Source organism: Stenella coeruleoalba, assembly GCF_951394435.1.
Source record: "Stenella coeruleoalba genome assembly, chromosome: 13".
Classification (NCBI taxonomy): Eukaryota; Metazoa; Chordata; class Mammalia; order Artiodactyla; family Delphinidae; genus Stenella; species Stenella coeruleoalba.
In genome coordinates, this window is record NC_137159.1 from 82,084,466 (window position 1) to 82,102,222 (window position 17,757).

At 34.8% G+C, this 17,757-nt stretch overlaps 1 protein-coding gene and 1 pseudogene across 2 annotated transcripts in view; one reads left to right on the forward strand and one right to left on the reverse strand.

Moving 5' to 3' along the window:
• Window positions 1–14,387, forward strand: part of ROCK2 (Rho associated coiled-coil containing protein kinase 2) — a 133,681-nt gene extending 119,294 nt beyond the window's left edge. Inside the window, exons 28-33 of the mRNA XM_079940985.1 lie at window positions 1,228–1,298; window positions 2,305–2,393; window positions 2,827–2,905; window positions 3,953–4,214; window positions 4,302–4,515; window positions 13,074–14,387. Of these exons, the coding sequence (XP_079797111.1) occupies window positions 1,228–1,298; window positions 2,305–2,393; window positions 2,827–2,905; window positions 3,953–4,214; window positions 4,302–4,515; window positions 13,074–13,161 (803 nt within the window). The 3' untranslated portion in view covers window positions 13,162–14,387. The remainder of the gene's footprint in view (window positions 1–1,227; window positions 1,299–2,304; window positions 2,394–2,826; window positions 2,906–3,952; window positions 4,215–4,301; window positions 4,516–13,073) is intronic.
• LOC307196214 (pantothenate kinase 3-like) lies at window positions 9,016–13,079 on the reverse strand (annotated as a pseudogene). The gene has a single exon. The product of its transcript is annotated as a pantothenate kinase 3-like (transcript).
• Window positions 14,388–17,757: the final 3,370 nt, after the last annotated feature.

Consider the following 17,757-nt stretch of genomic DNA (forward strand, 5'->3'; position numbering starts at 1 on the left):
AGATTTATACTTTAAGTGAAGAAACCAGATGGAAAACCCATAAACTGTTATGTTTAACACAAAGTTAGTGTGAGTACAAAAAACGTTTAAAGTAAATGCCACAGGAAACTTGTGTATAAGCAGTTGAATGTAAAGTAAAATTTAATCTATTAGTTGAATTCAAAGTAAACTAGCTATATTTATTTACATTGTCGTCACATTTCCCAGGTATATATCAGTATAAATCATAGGTGATTATACTGAAGTTGTTTCAGATCTCAGCAATAAAATGATTTCAGTCTTAACGATATTGTTAGAGGTCATCTGATTAGTCCCTTGAATTGGCATAGGACCATGTCCAGACAGTTGAGAATATGGCTGTTTATAATGACAGCATTTCTGTTCATGGAGTCTGGAAGGTTATTGATGTGATAGAGAGAGTATAAGCCTTGGAATCAGAGACGTGTCCCCATGTGACCTTCTGTGGGGTTGTTGTGAGGGTTAAAGAAGATTTATATAAAGTGTCTAGCACAGTTCAGACACATATTAGATGTTAAGTGATAGGCACTTTTATTATTAGCATAACCTCCAAAAATGCTTATTTCACTTATTTATTTCACTAAAATAATAAACTGATCAAATACCATTAGAACAAATTCTAAGGGTTCAAAGAGTTTCCTGGGTTGAACTAGAACCTTATTGATTTTAATATTTTGGAATTTAGGAATCTTTTGGTTTATTGCTGCTTATGAGCCATATTTGATCTGTAATTTACACAATTTTATTTCATTTTATTATAGCCATTCTAAAAGTCCATTTTCTCTGAACACGTAATTACTCACTTAAAATGTTTTCTCTTCAAAGAAGATGTGCACTATACCTGTAATTAGGCCTTCTTCCAAAGGAAAAATAGAGGATTCTAATACAGGTGTACTGGTGAGAATAGAGAGCTGCTTTTCTTTTTTGCAACTTTTCTGCGGAACTTTGCAAATGCATGAATTTAATTAACAGGGCATTTGACGTTATAAACTACAGGATATGTATTTCCAGTGTGATATAACCTGGATTTTGTTTTGCATTATATAACTTGCTTATACTGATCCTGCATTATTATTATATTTTAGATGATGTATAATGATAAATTCTGAACGGCATATTTGATTTGTGACTTTCATATTAAAAGTTTATTAAATTCCTCATTTTCTTAAGAGACTTGTATTTATTCTCATATCTTGTGCTTATTTATAGAATCAAGACTAGAAGGATGGCTTTCATTGCCTGTGCGAAACAACACTAAGAAGTTTGGATGGGTTAAAAAGGTATTTGAAAATGGTTCTTTTGTTTTGCTTTTAGTTTAGCTACAGCCATTTCACTTTTGTAGTTGTAAGATATATATAACTAGAACTTTTAGACACATAAAACTTGTTTGCACTTTCTGATTTGGAATAATATAATTTTATGTATCTTATGTACGTAAGATACTTTATGTAGTGATGAAAAAAACCCTTTTCATCACTACCATGTTGTTAATAATAAAATAGTTTTTGGTGTCAGGAAAATAGAAGCCTGTTGACCTTGGTGCTTTTGTTGTTTCAGTGGGAAAACAACTCTGGATATGACAGAAAGTCCCATTTGTTTCTTTTCCTCTGGTACTATGATTATCGATATTATGTTCATTTTTGATAAGTGTCTTATTAGCCTTAGGCTGCTATAAAAAAATGCCATAGACTGAGTAGCTTGTCAACAACAGAAATTAATTTCTCATGGTTCTGAAGGCTGGAAGTTCAGATCAAGGTGCCAGCCAGCATGGCTGGGTTCTGGTGAAGGTCCTCTTCCAGGCTACAGACTTTTTGCTCTGTCCTCATGGTGGAAGGTGTAGGAATTTCTCTGGAACCCCTTTTATAACAGCACTAATCCCATTCATGAGGGCTCTGGTGTCATGACCTAATCAACTTCCAAAGACCCCTCTTCCTAATACCATCCCATTAGGTGTTAGGATTTAACATATGAATTTGGGGGAATATAAACATCCAAACCATAGCAATAAGGTTACTTATGCTATTGGATCTTGAAGCGAAATCAGTCCAAAAAATATTTGAATTTATTCCCCCCCCGCCCCCCCAATTTGCTTGTTTAAAGTGTATACAAACAAATTTATTGTTATTTTGAGGAAGACTTTTTTAAGGATACATTAAGATAACTTTTTAGATATTTAATTTATATTTTCTATGATTTTTATTGCTAATTTAGAATTTATTTTCAAAGAAAAATAAATAAGATATATTAACTTTAATCATTAATTCCTTTCCTCTTTCTTTTTAACAGTATGTGATTGTAAGTAGTAAGAAGATCCTTTTCTATGACAGTGAACAGGATAAAGAACAATCTAATCCTTACATGGTTTTAGATATAGAGTAAGTATTTTTATTAGAATATTTAGGAACTTTATCTTTTAAAGTTTAAGAGTAACGTGACCTTTTCGTCAAGTTAGTGTAATTTATTAGTCATATAGTACAATGTATATAGTCATATAGTATAGCTGCTAGCATACTGTTACATTTTCTTATTTTGCTTCATACAGATGAAAGTCTGGGATATAGAGTTGGCTAAAACATCTTTATTACATGGGTCTTTAATCTGTTGTTTTCTGAAACTAATTAGAAAATTTCTGACTTACTGGAAATTTCTCAAAATGCAAGGAGTGATTGAATTTATAGAGCAGGATATTCTCTGACCTTCTAACAAGGGTCAAAGTAGTCAGTTTTAATTTCTGACATAAGTATAGGATAACTAAAATAATTTGATCCTTTGGTAATACTTAACTCCTTTATTAAAAATCTTTTATAGTAAGTTATTTCATGTCCGACCAGTTACACAGACAGATGTATATAGAGCAGATGCTAAAGAAATTCCAAGGATATTCCAGGTAAACCGTTTTATTTTGTGGTTTGTTTGTTTTGTTTTTTCACCTTTATACATTCTCAGCATGACATGATATAACAAATTTCTTTATTCTTGGGGCTTTTTCAGATTATCTTTCAATTTTAGTCCCATTTAAAGGTGGTTTGTTCCTTTGTGACTTTCATGCTTATGCTATTTAGATACATCTTAATTCTTCTCTCCATTTTACTTGTTAAACTCTGTAGTGTGTTTATATCACATTTCCAGCCTTTGCTATATCCTTTTGTTCAAGGTTGGTTATGATATTTTTTGAGCATGAATGTTCTCCTGTTTTTAGTTTTATGCTCAGCTCTCTAGAAAGTTAAAAAAGTTGCTTGTGAAGTTAAATTTTGCCCCCAGGAGCCCTTGTACTTCCAGTTTAAGGTGAAGACAAATTCTCCCCTTTATTACTTCCATTTTAAAATTAGTCAAACCAACAATTACCAAGCTCCTTCTGTGTAAAAGCCGTTGTGCTTGGTGTACTGTGGGAAAGTTGGCTGCTTACTTTCTGAATGCTTAGAATGTTTATTTGGAGTATATTATACATCCTTTCCTCTTTTCCTTTCTTCCTCAACTCTCCAAATACAAATCTTTTCAATTAAAGCTATATTTGCAGTTATCACCAAGTTGTCTATTTTGAGAATCACAGAGCCTCAATTCATATAATTGCCACATCTCTTCAGGTGTTTTGAACATTCCCTCCCAGAAAAACTTTCTAACACTAATCAAGTGCAGATTTACCTTTTGCTAGCCTATTCTGATAAAATTGCTGAAACATAGGAAGATGACATGGAGAAAATAAGGAGGCATCATTTGAACAGGATTGATTCTTTTGAAATGTGAACCAAAGTGACTGGCTACTGACTTTTCTCATCTGAGCTCTTGATTTGAACCTACTAACATTAGAACATCAAATGCATTTTCTTCTCATTGAATAGTTTAGGCTAATTTTATTTACAAATGATAAAATCATTATTACATAAAAAATAACCTATGTTTGAAGATCATTCATTGTTCTTTTTGGCGTTTATAGATCCTGTATGCCAATGAAGGGGAAAGTAAGAAGGAACAAGAATTTCCAGTGGAGCCGGTGGGAGAAAAATCAAATTATATTTGCCACAAGGGACATGAATTTATTCCTACTCTGTATCATTTCCCAACCAATTGTGAGGCATGTATGAAGCCATTGTGGCATATGTTTAAACCTCCTCCTGCTTTAGAGTGCCGTCGCTGTCACATTAAGTGTCATAAAGATCACATGGATAAAAAGGAGGAAATTATAGCACCTTGCAAAGGTAAATAGTAAATTACTTGCTCCATCAATATTATTTATGTTCAGATCATTTTAAACATATTAATCTTTTTCAAATATTTCTTTATAGTGTATTATGATATTTCATCGGCAAAGAATCTATTGTTATTAGCAAATTCTACAGAAGAGCAGCAGAAGTGGGTTAGTCGGTTAGTGAAAAAGATACCTAAAAAGCCTCCAGCTCCAGACCCTTTTGCACGGTCATCTCCTAGAACTTCAATGAAAATACAACAAAACCAGTCTATTAGGCGGCCAAGTCGACAGCTTGCCCCAAACAAACCAAGGTAATAAATTAAAATGTGGTAAAACTTAAAGTGTTTAAAAAAATATTTTGCTGTTTATACTCAAATTACAAACTTTCCTAATTGCAATTTTTCTTTGGTATTTTCATGATCTATGGAATACCAAATGTTTGAAACTATTTCATTGTGCATGTATCATTCATTTATTCAGCTGGATGTAATAAATTTACTTACTAAATCACACACGTTTATTAAATTCAACCAAAAATAATATGAAGAGCTCATTTTTGTCATGTATATGTATTGGGTTGGCCAAAAAGTTCATTCGGGTTTTCCCATAAGAACGAACTTTTTGGCCAACCCAATACATAATCACAATATTTTAGGATTTTATAAGCACATTGACTTAATTTATTGATTTAGTAGACAGGATACACACACAGACCTTTAAGTGTCAGGCACACACATTGTTTTTATTATTGCAAACCTCTTAAACCTCTTATGTTAGAGACTTGTTGGGGCAGGACTGAAATCTTAATTCAAATCTATAAGTTTAAAATAATAACTTGTCTCAGATTTAAAGAGTAATACAGATCAGCTTTAAAAATGCAAATATTAACTAATGAATATAGTGGGCATTTTTCATAATTGAGGTGAGTTGGGAATGTGGAGTAAGGATAGAGATTATTGTTGCACAAAAACATTTGGATGGAGCCATTTTCATATAGCTGCATTATAGTAATTTTTGATTCAGAATAACCATTTCTTGACTTACTAGCTAATGCAGTATTTATAAATAAATACTGCTATCCATTGAAATGAACATTTGGTTAGCTAAAGGATAAAGTATATACTTAGATCATGTATCTGATTTCAAGTGTCCTTTTTCTTCCCTAACACAGGACCTTCAGTATATGAATAATGATGTGTATTGGCTGTATTATGAGAAATATTTTCATTCTAGCCACAACATCATGTATGAAACTGTTCTTGAAACTAATATCTCAAGGAAATAATTTAGAATGACAAAGGTAGAATTAGTGTTTCAGCAGTGAAAATGTTGAATTTTTGTGTGAGCTATGATAAAACTAAATATTGTAGAATTAGCGATTATATGATAGTAATTGACCTGAAGAAACTCAAAGAATTCAGAGACACTGAAGGTCATTCCATGTACCCTGTACAAAACACCTAAAAATTAAATTTCTGTTATTAATATTGTAGAACCATTAATGCATAAATGCCAGGCTATTTTAATACCTGACAATATATAGTGCTTTATAGCTTCCAATGTGCTTCCATATGTTGGGTTGGCCAAAAAGTTCGTTTGGGTTTTTCCGTAAGATGTTATGGGAGAACTCGAACGAACTTTTTGGCCAACCCAATATATTCTCTTTTAACTTTCTATATATTCTTTCATTTGATCTTTAAAATACTCATGGAGTAGAATAGGTATTACTCTTTTTCTTTTTGAGACTCCAGAAAGGAAGATAATTTGTTAGATTCAAGACTATAAGAGCTATAGTTTTTTTAGTATATTTTATTCTTTTGTGCTGTTTGACAAGTTAATGATTTCACTACATGTGTTAAGACAGTTTACAAAGCAGTTTTCAGACCAAGTGAGGCATGTTTTCAATTACGTAAGTTTTCATGCTCGCTGACTTATAATTTTCTTGTCCCCCAGTTCAGCATTATGATTTATTTGAAAGCACATTTACTTTTGATTTTTGTTACTTTTTTTTTAGTTCTGGCCCTGCCCTTCGAATCATTCTTCACTGATTTTTTTTAATACATTTTGCATAGCAACAGTAAGTAATAGGGATTTCTTTCTCTCACAACTATGCATGTAGATAAAACTAATACCAAAACTGACTGTAAAATGTACAGGGATTTTTTTTGGAATTTTAAAATCTAATACGCTCTTGAAATTTTTAAATGTAAAGATGGGCAAATTTAAAATACAGTTTTGCATTTTATTATGCCTCTGCAACATTATTTCCATTGCTTTTAACATCTGTGCCTCCATTGCTTCATTAACTCACAAAATTGTATCTGTGTCTGTCCTTAGGTGAATAACCCTACCTTTTGCATTCCATTTTGGGTGTCACATTTTACGAGTAGCATACACAAATTGGAAGGTATACAGAAGAGAATTACTGAGAGAGTAGTGGGTCATTTGAAGGTGTTACATACACATGTAGCAAGTGAAGGAACTAAGGATACTTTAGTCTTCTGAGGAAGTGTTTTGAAAGGATGGGAGATCATAAATAACAATAAAGATTTAAAGGATTTTTCCTTGGAAGAACTAAGCAGAGAGGCATATTTTTCAGTCAGCTGGGAAGAACTATCAAGCAGTCAGATTTGCAAAATTGAAAGAATCGGCTTGCTGTAGAATAGTGAGTGCCCTGTCGCCACAGGTGTGCGCCTGATTTAGATGACTGCTTGGCAGAACTGTGAGGGAGCAGCGCTCCTTGATCTGTCCTGTGTATGCAGTCTGATGTCGTGTAGCATGGCTCTTGGGGAGTCAAGCATTGGACTGGATGGTCTACAATACCCTACTAATTTATAACTTATTCCTATGGAAGAATGGGTAGAGCTTTAAACGATTATCCAAGAAAACCTAGGAACAGAATTTCTGGTGTGTATCACCAGTAATTTAATATCTACCTCTTCATTTGTGTTTATTTAATATTAGTCTTAGCACTAGTCAGTCTAGCTTTTGTTGAACTAACTCACATGCTGTCTTTCTTAAAACAAATGTTTGGCTTCATTAGACATCATCAAATATATATATTTCTATACACACTAAAACATAGTATCCATAAATATTCATCTAATCTTTTTTTTTTATTCCTTTGTTAACAACTGCATCATTATATTTTTTTCCTTTGGCTTCTGTGACATTCTTTGTTCTGATTCTCCTTTTACCTCTCTTTGCAGCACTTCCCTTTTTCTGTAGTGAAGTGCTTTAAAGTAATAAGTGTTAGCTACTATTATTATATAAAATAACATGATTTTATTATATAAAATAATTTTCGAGGGCATATTATAATATGCTAGGCACTCTTCTCAGCGCTTTAACTGTACTAATTCATCCTCATAACCACCCTGTGATTTAGCTATTTATCTCTATATTTTACAGATGAGGAAACTAAGGCAGAGAAACATTGTGTGCCCAAGGTCACACAGCTAATAAGTAGCAGAGCCATGAGTTTAGATCCAGATAGTCTAGTTCCAGATCCTGCATTCTCAACTGTAATACTTCACTGCCTCACAGTGATTCAAGTAGACTTGAATTAATTGACATTTTATAAAGCAATGTATAGAAATGCTATTCTAGAAGAATGTTTCCTCGGTAATTTTGAATTAAAAATACTATGCTGGAAAAGTAAGAAATCTGTGAATAAAATGCCGACTTTTGATGAAGACAGTTTGGAGAGATCCTAATTTGTTCCAGTGCAAGACACAAAATACTGGTCCCTGCTGGGGGCATTTATCTTTAATTATCTTTTTCTTTAAAGATCTTTTTAAAATTATTTAAGCCACGTAGAAAAGTATAAAGCAAAAATGCAACCAATACTAGTTTATTCAGTTTTAAGAAATAAAGCATTGCCAATACAGTTAAAACTTAAGGGTGGGGGGAGCTATTATTTTATCATTATCTCATCTCTATTTTTTTCATTTCTAAATATTAGAACATTAATAGACTAATTGGGAAAAAAAATAGTAAAGTTATATACAACTTGAAGTGTCAAAAATGAACCCATAAATGAAGTAGAAGAAAATAGGGGAATATGTATCTGATCTTGGATTAGAGAAGAACTTCCTAATAATAAAAGCAAAGAAAGAGAAAAAGGTTGACTAACCAAAAATTAAAGCCTTGTAGGTTTAAAAACACCACATATTTTACAATACATCTGCGAAAGATGGGTTAGGATCTTTGTGCATGGAGTACTTATATAAGTCATTTAGAAAAAGGGAATTGACTCTTCCCAATATAAAAATTAGTGAGGAACATATAGGCATTACCATGAATATGAAAAAGTGATCAACCTGATTACTAAGCAAAGAAATTAAAATTAAAACTATATTGTAAAAATATTCTCACCTGCCAAAGTGGTAAGGATTAAGAAACTTAGTATTGGTGGGATGTAAAGAAACAAGCCCAATCATGTGCTGCTAAGTAGAACTCAAAACTAAATGCTAGGGCTTCCCTGGTGGCGCAGTGGTTGAGAGCCCGCCTGCCGATGCAGGGGACACGGGTTTGTGCCCCGGTCCGGGAAGATCCCACATGCCGCTGAGCGGCTGGGCCTGTGAGCCATGGCTGCTCAGCCTGCGCGTCCGGAGCCTATGCTCCGCAGCGGGAGAGGCCAGAACGGTCTCAAAAAAATGGCGGATCAGTAATTTCCCAGGCAAAGAAATAAGGTAAAAGCTTTAGGCAAAATGTTATGTGTAGAGGCACTAGTTGTCAGAATTACCTATGTGTCTGTAATGTTGTCTTGGGTTAGGGTGGGGCGAGGGTAATAACAGGAAGCGGTAGAAGATGACACTGGAGAGAAAGCTCTGAGCCAGATTGAAAAGGACCATGTTCACTATGCTATAGGAGTTTTGATTTTGTTCTGATAGAAGGCTTTCAACAAGAGATTAGTATGTTTTGACTTAATGAGATCCTGAACTAAAGTATTGACAGTGAAAATGGAGAGAAGAAACCAAGTTAAAGATTCTTTTTTGTGTGTGTGTGGGGGGGACTATAATGCTTTTATTACCAGAATGTATGAAACATTGATCCTTTTATAATTCTGCAATACAGCCTCAGATGCCCATAGTTTCAAAACAACTCGTCTTTTAAATTTCCATAACATCCATTTAGAGTAAATGATTTTGTTGCTGTTCACAGTAGAAGACAGTCTTTAGCTTTGATGGTTCAGACCTAATTAAACAGAAATGGCTAACTTTGGGCCTAAGATAATAAATGTGGTATAGAGAGAAGAGCACAGAACCCTACCAATACATATAAACCATACTCCATTCAAATAGTCCTGGGACCTCACTGAATGGACTTTCAAATAAGTAATTAAGCCTCCAATTAAAAAACATTTTAAAATGTACTATCTGATAAACTTAAAATACAAAAAATGCAGTATCACCAATTATGTGCATTTTCTAGGATTCATTTTAAAATTCAGGCTAATGTTTAACAATAGTATTTCAATTAAATTATGGCATTTGAGAAAGGTTATACTTCTGGGGAAAGATCACATAAACGTGCTTTTTGGGAGAAGATATGTTTGGAAAGCAACAGTAATGGATAATTAATATTGCTTTAACATTTCTAAAATCACATAAAAATGATCATCTTTGATTGCCATTTCAGTGAGTTTCGATACAGGGTATGTTACTGTCCACTTACTAGTAACCAAAGCACACATAGAACAGACTTGTAAAAAATACTCAGAATCAATTCTTTTCATGAGCTAAACATTTCTGAGACTTTAAGATTCATGTTTGAACATACAGTACTGCAATGTTGGCTACATAAAATAAAATAAATAGAAGATCTTTTTCAGAGGAGGCTCAATAATCAGAGGCTGTATTGCATTTAAGGATTTAACACTGGCTGTATACAGAAGGGAAAGCATTTCACTTAGAAATATACTTCACATTACTGAAGCTCTCTTTTTAATATCGCAACATATAGCAGCTTACCATTCTGACACTTAAAAATCAACAGGAATAGTGCTACTCTTTTATCCTTTGGTTCCCGGTGACAAATAATGCAGTAATAACACCTCTGGTCTTCAGTTCCTCTCGAATGACATTTATTAACAAAGAGAAACCCGATGCTTTAGCTGAAATTTGGCAGCCCAAGAAGTGTACCAACTGCTCCAGAATACCCCTCATGCTCTAGAAACAATGCTTTCAGTTGACCTTTTGACAGTAATCCAGTGCATATGCCAAGAGTTTTATCGAGAGTAGTGACACGTAAAGTTTCCAACAAAGACAACTGTTTATTTTCTCATTAACAGCCCACATTCGTGCCACAGAACCCATGTTATTGGTGATGGTAACTAATGTAGCTCTTGCTAGATGCTGTTTACTAACATATTCTTGCCTCTCCTTCTAAATCATATTCCCAAAACTAGACGCTACAGCCCAGCCAGGCAGACCAAATCTTTCATATCTCCTCTGTAAATATCAGGGACCAGCTTGTCAGCTTGGGTGCTGTCACCTTTGGATGCCATTTCAAGAGCCTCTTCAAAACTTTCACAGCCAGTCAATAAACTACATAAACCCAGAAAGGTAGCCCCTCCAAGGCTTGTCCCAGTTACTTGTTCATAGTTGTCTTTGGAATGGACTGCTAAAATACTGACTGGGAACCAGTGTTTACTCCCAGCAGTGGATAGGGATCAGCCAGGTTGAAAGGCATCTTTTGGCATCTCTCAGGTTCTGAGGCATTAGCAAAATAATAGCACCCTGCTTGTCCACTGAAACTGACAGAATCTGTCTACAGCAAGCCCTTTACAAGGCAGTCAGGTTCATCCAGTTTGTGCAGGTGGGGGTTTCCAACTGTGTGAAAATCGTTTTCAGACTTGTCAGCACCACCTCCTGTAGCACATAGCACCGTGTGTAATGTTGAGAAGGTTTTATCTCTTCCCCTTTGGATAAAAGTAGGCAGGTCCTGGGTTGGAAATCTGATAAAGTGCAAGTTCCCCGTCCAGCCAAAAAGTGTTAAATCTTTCAGTTCAAGGCGTACATCCTGAATACCAGTGGATCCATAGGCTACATTAGAAGTCACGTATTTCCGGATACTTTTTAAGCTCTCAACTTCTTCTTCCTCTGCTGTGATATCGATAGGTTCAAAATATGAGCGCTTTACCAGAGTTCCCCCGATGTCCATGCCACACCATGGGAAAGAGGGTTTCTTGGCTTCCTCGATCTTCATGGCGTCGGCCGGAGGGACGAGAGGCGGCCTCGGTCCGGAGCGCAGAGGGCTATGGCGGCGACTCCGGTGGTGGCTGGGCCGCTTCCTCCCCTCGGGCCGGGCGGGGCAGGGGCGCCTGAGACGAGGCCCCGGCCCGGGGGGCGGACCCCCACCCCCACCCCCACCGCCACGAGGGGCGGCTGGGACCGAGCGAGCAGGGGAAACCGCAGGCCTCGCCGCTCCGGGGCCCCTGCCGCCCCAAACAAAAGGCCCCGGGCCCCGAGCCGCCGCCCTCTAAAGAAAGATTCTTAAGTTGAAATGACAAGAATTAGATGATTGAGTGGGAGGGGAGGAGGGAGAGGTTTTAAGGAAGTCTCGTCGTGCATTACACTGATAGCCTAGTGATGACACTTTTAAAATTTGAAGATTGCGACATGGGCACACGCTTCACACATTCTTCAAAGGTTTTGGAAGGATATGAAATGCAGATTTTTCATAAAGTATGCTAAAGCGGTGGCTTGGATACCCAGGAAGGCTTACTGATCTCAGTCTCCCAAGTAGCAGTTGAAACCATAGCTAAAAGTTACTTTACATGTAAGCCTAAAAAAATTAGTATGAGTGTATGCTAGGCTGCGATATATTTTAAGTGAATAAATAACTATATCTAAGTTTGTGTGCTTATTAATCAAGTATTCTGCATTTAGCACATATTGGAGTAATTTGAGTCGGGTAATCATCCATCAACCTACTCTGTCAGTGATTCTCAAAGTCAAGGAGCTGCATCAGAATTCATCTCAGAATTCATCTTAAAACGCAAATACTTCCCCCACCCCCCCACCCCCAATTTAATTATATCAGGATCTCTTGAGATGAAGCCTGGTAATATGCATTATACATAGCTCTGGATAAATCATACACACTAAAGTTTAAGAACCACTGACATAGTGACCATAGATGGGTCCTTGGCACAAATGTATTCATGAACGTCACAGTTATAAACAATGAGAAAGTTACTCCTATTTTTAAAAATAAAAATGATTGCACTATTAGATGGTTGGGTTGGGTTGGAAAGAAAAGACCACATATACCCCTGTTCTAAGTCCAGTTTATTTGGCCAAGATAAGTTGCTAATGCTGCTTATCTACCTGTGTTTTTCCCTTTATGTGTAATTTTTTTATGGAAGGCTTAACTTTTGGTGACCCGTTGAAAAAGTAGGGTCCTGCTGGAATTGAGAAAGCTACATTCTTAATATTACTCACCTTTCATACTAGGGCTTATGGTACAATTCTGCGAAAATGTGAGCTAACTGGGCACTTTTGTGAAGGGAACGTTGACACATACTGAGCTTTCAGTTCTTAAATCAAGCTGGGCATCAGGGTGGTTACGTCTTCATGTGGGCCCAGTGGAAAGAAGATTGTGTCTTACCTCTAAATATTATCTCTGTCCTCAGTTCTCTGGTAGCTTGGAAAGCATACTTGGTCAACATGATTATATGCATTTGCATGTAAAGAGAAAGAAGATTTCCCTGCGTGCTTCCATCTTAATTTTAATCATGTTGTTATCAATGAAGGGAAAGTTAAAATGCTTACAGCACAAAGTGTGATTTTTTGATCATAGCATATTAAACTGTTGTTTCTAAAGAGTGTTAGAGTATAAATTTGCAAACCTCCTATTGCAGATTGCTTGATTTGGCATTTAAAGACTGGGATTGGTCATTTGATGATGTTGATGGTGGTGATGATGATGACGATGTTTTTGATTTCTGAAGAAGTAAATGGGTAAATCAAAAAATGAGAAATGAGTTGTTTTAGTATTTCCAAGTAGTGCATGTGGTTTGCACTTTGGGTTTTCATTATTTTTGACCAGTTTGAAATTTTATTAAGTTGTTTTTGACAGTACTTATTTGAAAAGTAGTTTTCAGACATGTTTCTAACTGAAATTTCCATGTTAAGTATAAAAGTGAAATGCTATGTTCAGATTCTTTATTGGCTATATATTTTCAATGCAGTTGGAATTGTAATTTTTTATCTTAGGAATGAAACATGTAGAAATAACAAATGGAGCTAATTCTGTTACTTTCTGTTCATTCCAAAGAAGCCATATGCAGAGAAGTGAAATTTACAGTGTTTTCAAGTTCCTACAGCTGTATTAGTTTGTGAACATAGCATGGGATTCCTTTCTCCCTCCACCCCTCTCTCCTTCCCTCCTCTTTCCTTCTTTCTAACTTGCAAGAATTGAAACCATAAAAACTTCATAAGTCTAATAAATGCTGTGAACTAGCTGTTTCTGATTTGGCTTTTTTTGTGATGTGAAATGTTTACTTTTTGAAAGTTTAATGTTACTCTTGCTGAGGAATGCTAATGGTATGCTGTGAAAGCTCTTGTGCTTTTAGAAAATGTGGTTTGGTTAACAGCAGCTAAAAGGTTTGAATGAAAATTGAAACTCGTGCGTTAAACCTTTTATATGGAATGAATTTAAAAGAAGTAAGGTCTATCTTAACCTAAGCAACATGTTGCGAAATACATACTTAAATCACACATTATTGGGATCTGTTTATAACCAGGATTTACAGAGTAATTTTTACATATATTTACTATAACATGTTTGTTCCCATTTCATAGATGTAAAAAATGTGGCATAGGGTCAAACAGTCAAGTAGAACCTGGTCCATAAGTGCACTCTTCTTTCAGCTACATGAGGCAGCTAACAGTTAAACCCCAAGTCAAACTTGACATTCACTTGAATTATTCAGTGACATATTGTCTCACCCTAATATTCAGTTAACCATATTAAAACTTGTGTGTCATGTTTGTGGCCAGTGTGAGAAAATATGAGGAAGAATATAATTGCATGTACCTGAAAATGAGAAAAGTAATACAGTAAATATGTTTTATGCATGATTCAGGTGTTAAAAGTATAGTAGTTGGAAGACTATATAGTTTGATGTAAATGGAATGCCTTTTCAGAGAACTGATAACAATCTCTTAAATTATTGCACTGTATCAACTAACTTTACTTTCCTTTTCTTTCCAGCTAACTGCCTTCTATGAATGCAGTCATTATTCAAGGTGATCATATTCTTACAGTTGAAACAAGACTGAAATATGATGGCCCAAAATTTATTAAAAAGCTATATTTTCCTGAGAGACCGATACACACATATATGTTCCCTTTATTCCTGCAATATAAATTCTAAATGTTGGATAGATTTTTCTGGGCTCCTTTGGAGCAACAAGTTGAACCAACAGTGATTGGTTAATAGAGTAAGAATATCATGTGCAACTCTTCCAAACTTGTTCCATAAAGCTCTCTTAGCATCACTCACACTACATTGAATAAAAGGATTGAGAAGAGTTAAAGAAACCATCTTTTCAGCTTCAGCAGAGAGATTTCACCAGCACATTTGCCAGAAGAATCTGGGAATGGATTCCACTACAGTGATATAGACTGCATCTTTAAGAAGTGACCATTATACTGTGTGTGTGTGTGTGTGTATGTATGTATGTATATATACACATGCGCGCGTGCACACACACACACACATCTATATAGTACTGTAATACTGCAAGAGGGTTTTTTTAACTTCCCACTTTATTTTTTTATAAACATTAATCAGATATCATTACTTACTGCAGTTGCAACTATGCATTTGTATAAAGCCATAATGTTGGAGTTTATATCACTCATTTGTGTGTACCTGATGGAAACTGCATGTTCATGTTTAAGCAATTACTGTAACAAGTTTGAAGTTAATTATATCAGTTTCCTAATGCTTCATAATAGGCAACTTTACCCATTTTGAATGCCTTAATTTAATTTTTTTCAAAATCTCCACCCTTTTCTGTATTTAAAAAAACAAAAACAAAAACAAGTGTTTACCAGCGCTTAGGATGCAAATTTGCTTTGCAGAAGAAAAATAGTGCACTATTTTTACACATAATAGTTATCAATGTCAGCCTATTTTGATTGTATAAGAGAATTTTTTTTAAGTATTGGTGATAGAAACAGTAATGGATAGTATTGGAACTAATATATCTTTTATGTATATCTATTATTCATTCAACCCTTTTTACAGACCTCAGTATTAGTGTGTGACTATGAAATGTTTTCTTTTAATTTCTTGGCTACCCTAGGTATGTTTTTATTTCTGATAAAGATATTTGTGACTATTTTTACATTTTCACACTCAAGTTTCAAAAATTATCTCAAATACAAAGAAAACTAAGACATACTGTAGATATATTTTAAATATTTAAATGTGATTCCTTAAACACACAACTGTGTATGGCAATATTTCAGTATTGGGTTAAGAAAACTGGTGACTAGGAAGAAGTTGCCTCAAAGGCACTTAACTTGATTTTTATTTTTTTAAATGCTGTTAAAGTTAACAGTTTATGCAGGACTATTCCTGCTTTATTTCTCATTATCCCAGAAAAGTGTATGTTTTATACTGCTACAGTGTACATCAGTAAGAATCAAGTTAAAAAAAATTACATAGTCTTTTATCAGTCTTTCTTTATATACATACACATACACAGAGTTTGGTGTGATATTGAAATACATCATCTAATATTTCTATGAAGGAAGTAGACATTTTTCATTGATTCCTTCTGGGGTCAGTGTAGGGTGTTTAAAGAGTTAGATCCCCAGTTATAGATACTATTGTGGAAATTGAAGAGTGGCCTTTGGCTACTGATGTATTGAAACTGAATCTTGTTATTACATTATCCAGGCTGCACTCTTTCATGCTGTCTGTGCTAAAACTAGAGATGCATGCCAGTTCCCTTGCAGGTATGTTCTGGTTTGGGGGCACAGCTCTTTCTTTTTTTTTTTTTTTTAAGTAAGATTAAAAAATGAAAAATATATAAAATTTATATAGAATAAATATTTCCATTCATTAGACTTGTTAAAAGGAGACTGAATTAATATTTTATATAAAGATTTTGTTACACTATGGGAGGCTCTATCATATTATTCTGAATTGGAGAGTATATATATATATATATATTTTTAATAAACTTTATTAAGGTGAAATAATTTGAAGTTTACACATGAGTAATTGAAATATTTGAGTAAAAATGGCAAAAGTTTAAATTTTGAATGCTGTATATATTAAAGAATATGGAGAATCATGGTGTGATGCAACTATATGAGGAAAATTAATGTGAAGTTTTTTGGGGGGGAAAAGATATCCTAAGGAGCGAAAAAAATCTCTCCATGAAGATTCTTCACATTATATGGTTTGACATAAGGATTTATAAGGTTGTTTGTTCAACTAATGGAAATGTGCTTAATAAAAAATTCTGACCTTGGGTAAGAATTTGCTTTATACCCTGTTGCTGGTTTCATGTACATACATGAGTGCATACACCCATCCAAATGCTCTCTTCCCAACACTCGTTAAATATATGACATTGACTTGGTTTAACAGCCTGATTTCGTGCCAGCTTCTCTTTTTCTTGAGGCTCCAAAACTTCCAAGATAAATTTAAGACCAAAAGTTGCTTATTTTGTCACACCTTGATTTCTCCTAGAGCCATAAATACCTCCTTTTGAGAACTAAGAAGTAGTGAATACTGGGATTTTCTTAGTTGGATTGTTTTACTTTTGTGGGAATAGTGAGACAAAGTGGAAGGAACACTGATGCCAGGGTTACTGTCGAGGATTACTGTATAGCACATTTTTGAAAAGTATTAATTAAACAAATGCTGTCTAGAAGCAACATTTAAAAAAATCTGTCTGAAAGTTTAAAATGCTCTGGAGCTAACTAAAGGATAAGTATACCAATAAATCTAAAATAAAGGTTAGTGTTTTTTAAACTATGCTAGAGTTAACACCATTCTGGCTCTGAAGGAGCTCCTTTATCCCAGTTTATGTGCAGATCCTCAAGAAGAAATACTCTAGGTTGCCAAACCACAATTTAAGAAGTTATGCTGCTGCTGTTAATCTATTCTTACAGGATTTGGGTGGTAAAATAGAGAAACTTGGACACTATATTACCTTATTGAAACATACTTTAAATAACATGTTTTAAAAATCCGATGATAGCAAGTCACTTCTGAGTTTCTCGGTCTCTGTTGACACTGCTACTGACTCACCGCTCCTCCCCCGGGATAAGATGTCAGTTTCCCTATATTGTGAAGATACCATAGCTGGTTTGTAAAGCACTTTGAAGATAAGCACTGTGTGACAGTGCTGAATATTATGCTTGGGGGGCCTCTCCTTGATTCCCTTCCCCATAATAGTTTTGTTTGGAATTGTAATAAGTTATGAACTGCATGGTTTAGATAATCATAAATATTGGATCAGCTGTCCCCTTGAACAAAAATGATACCCCTGATATTTTTTAATTTTGTTGCATCT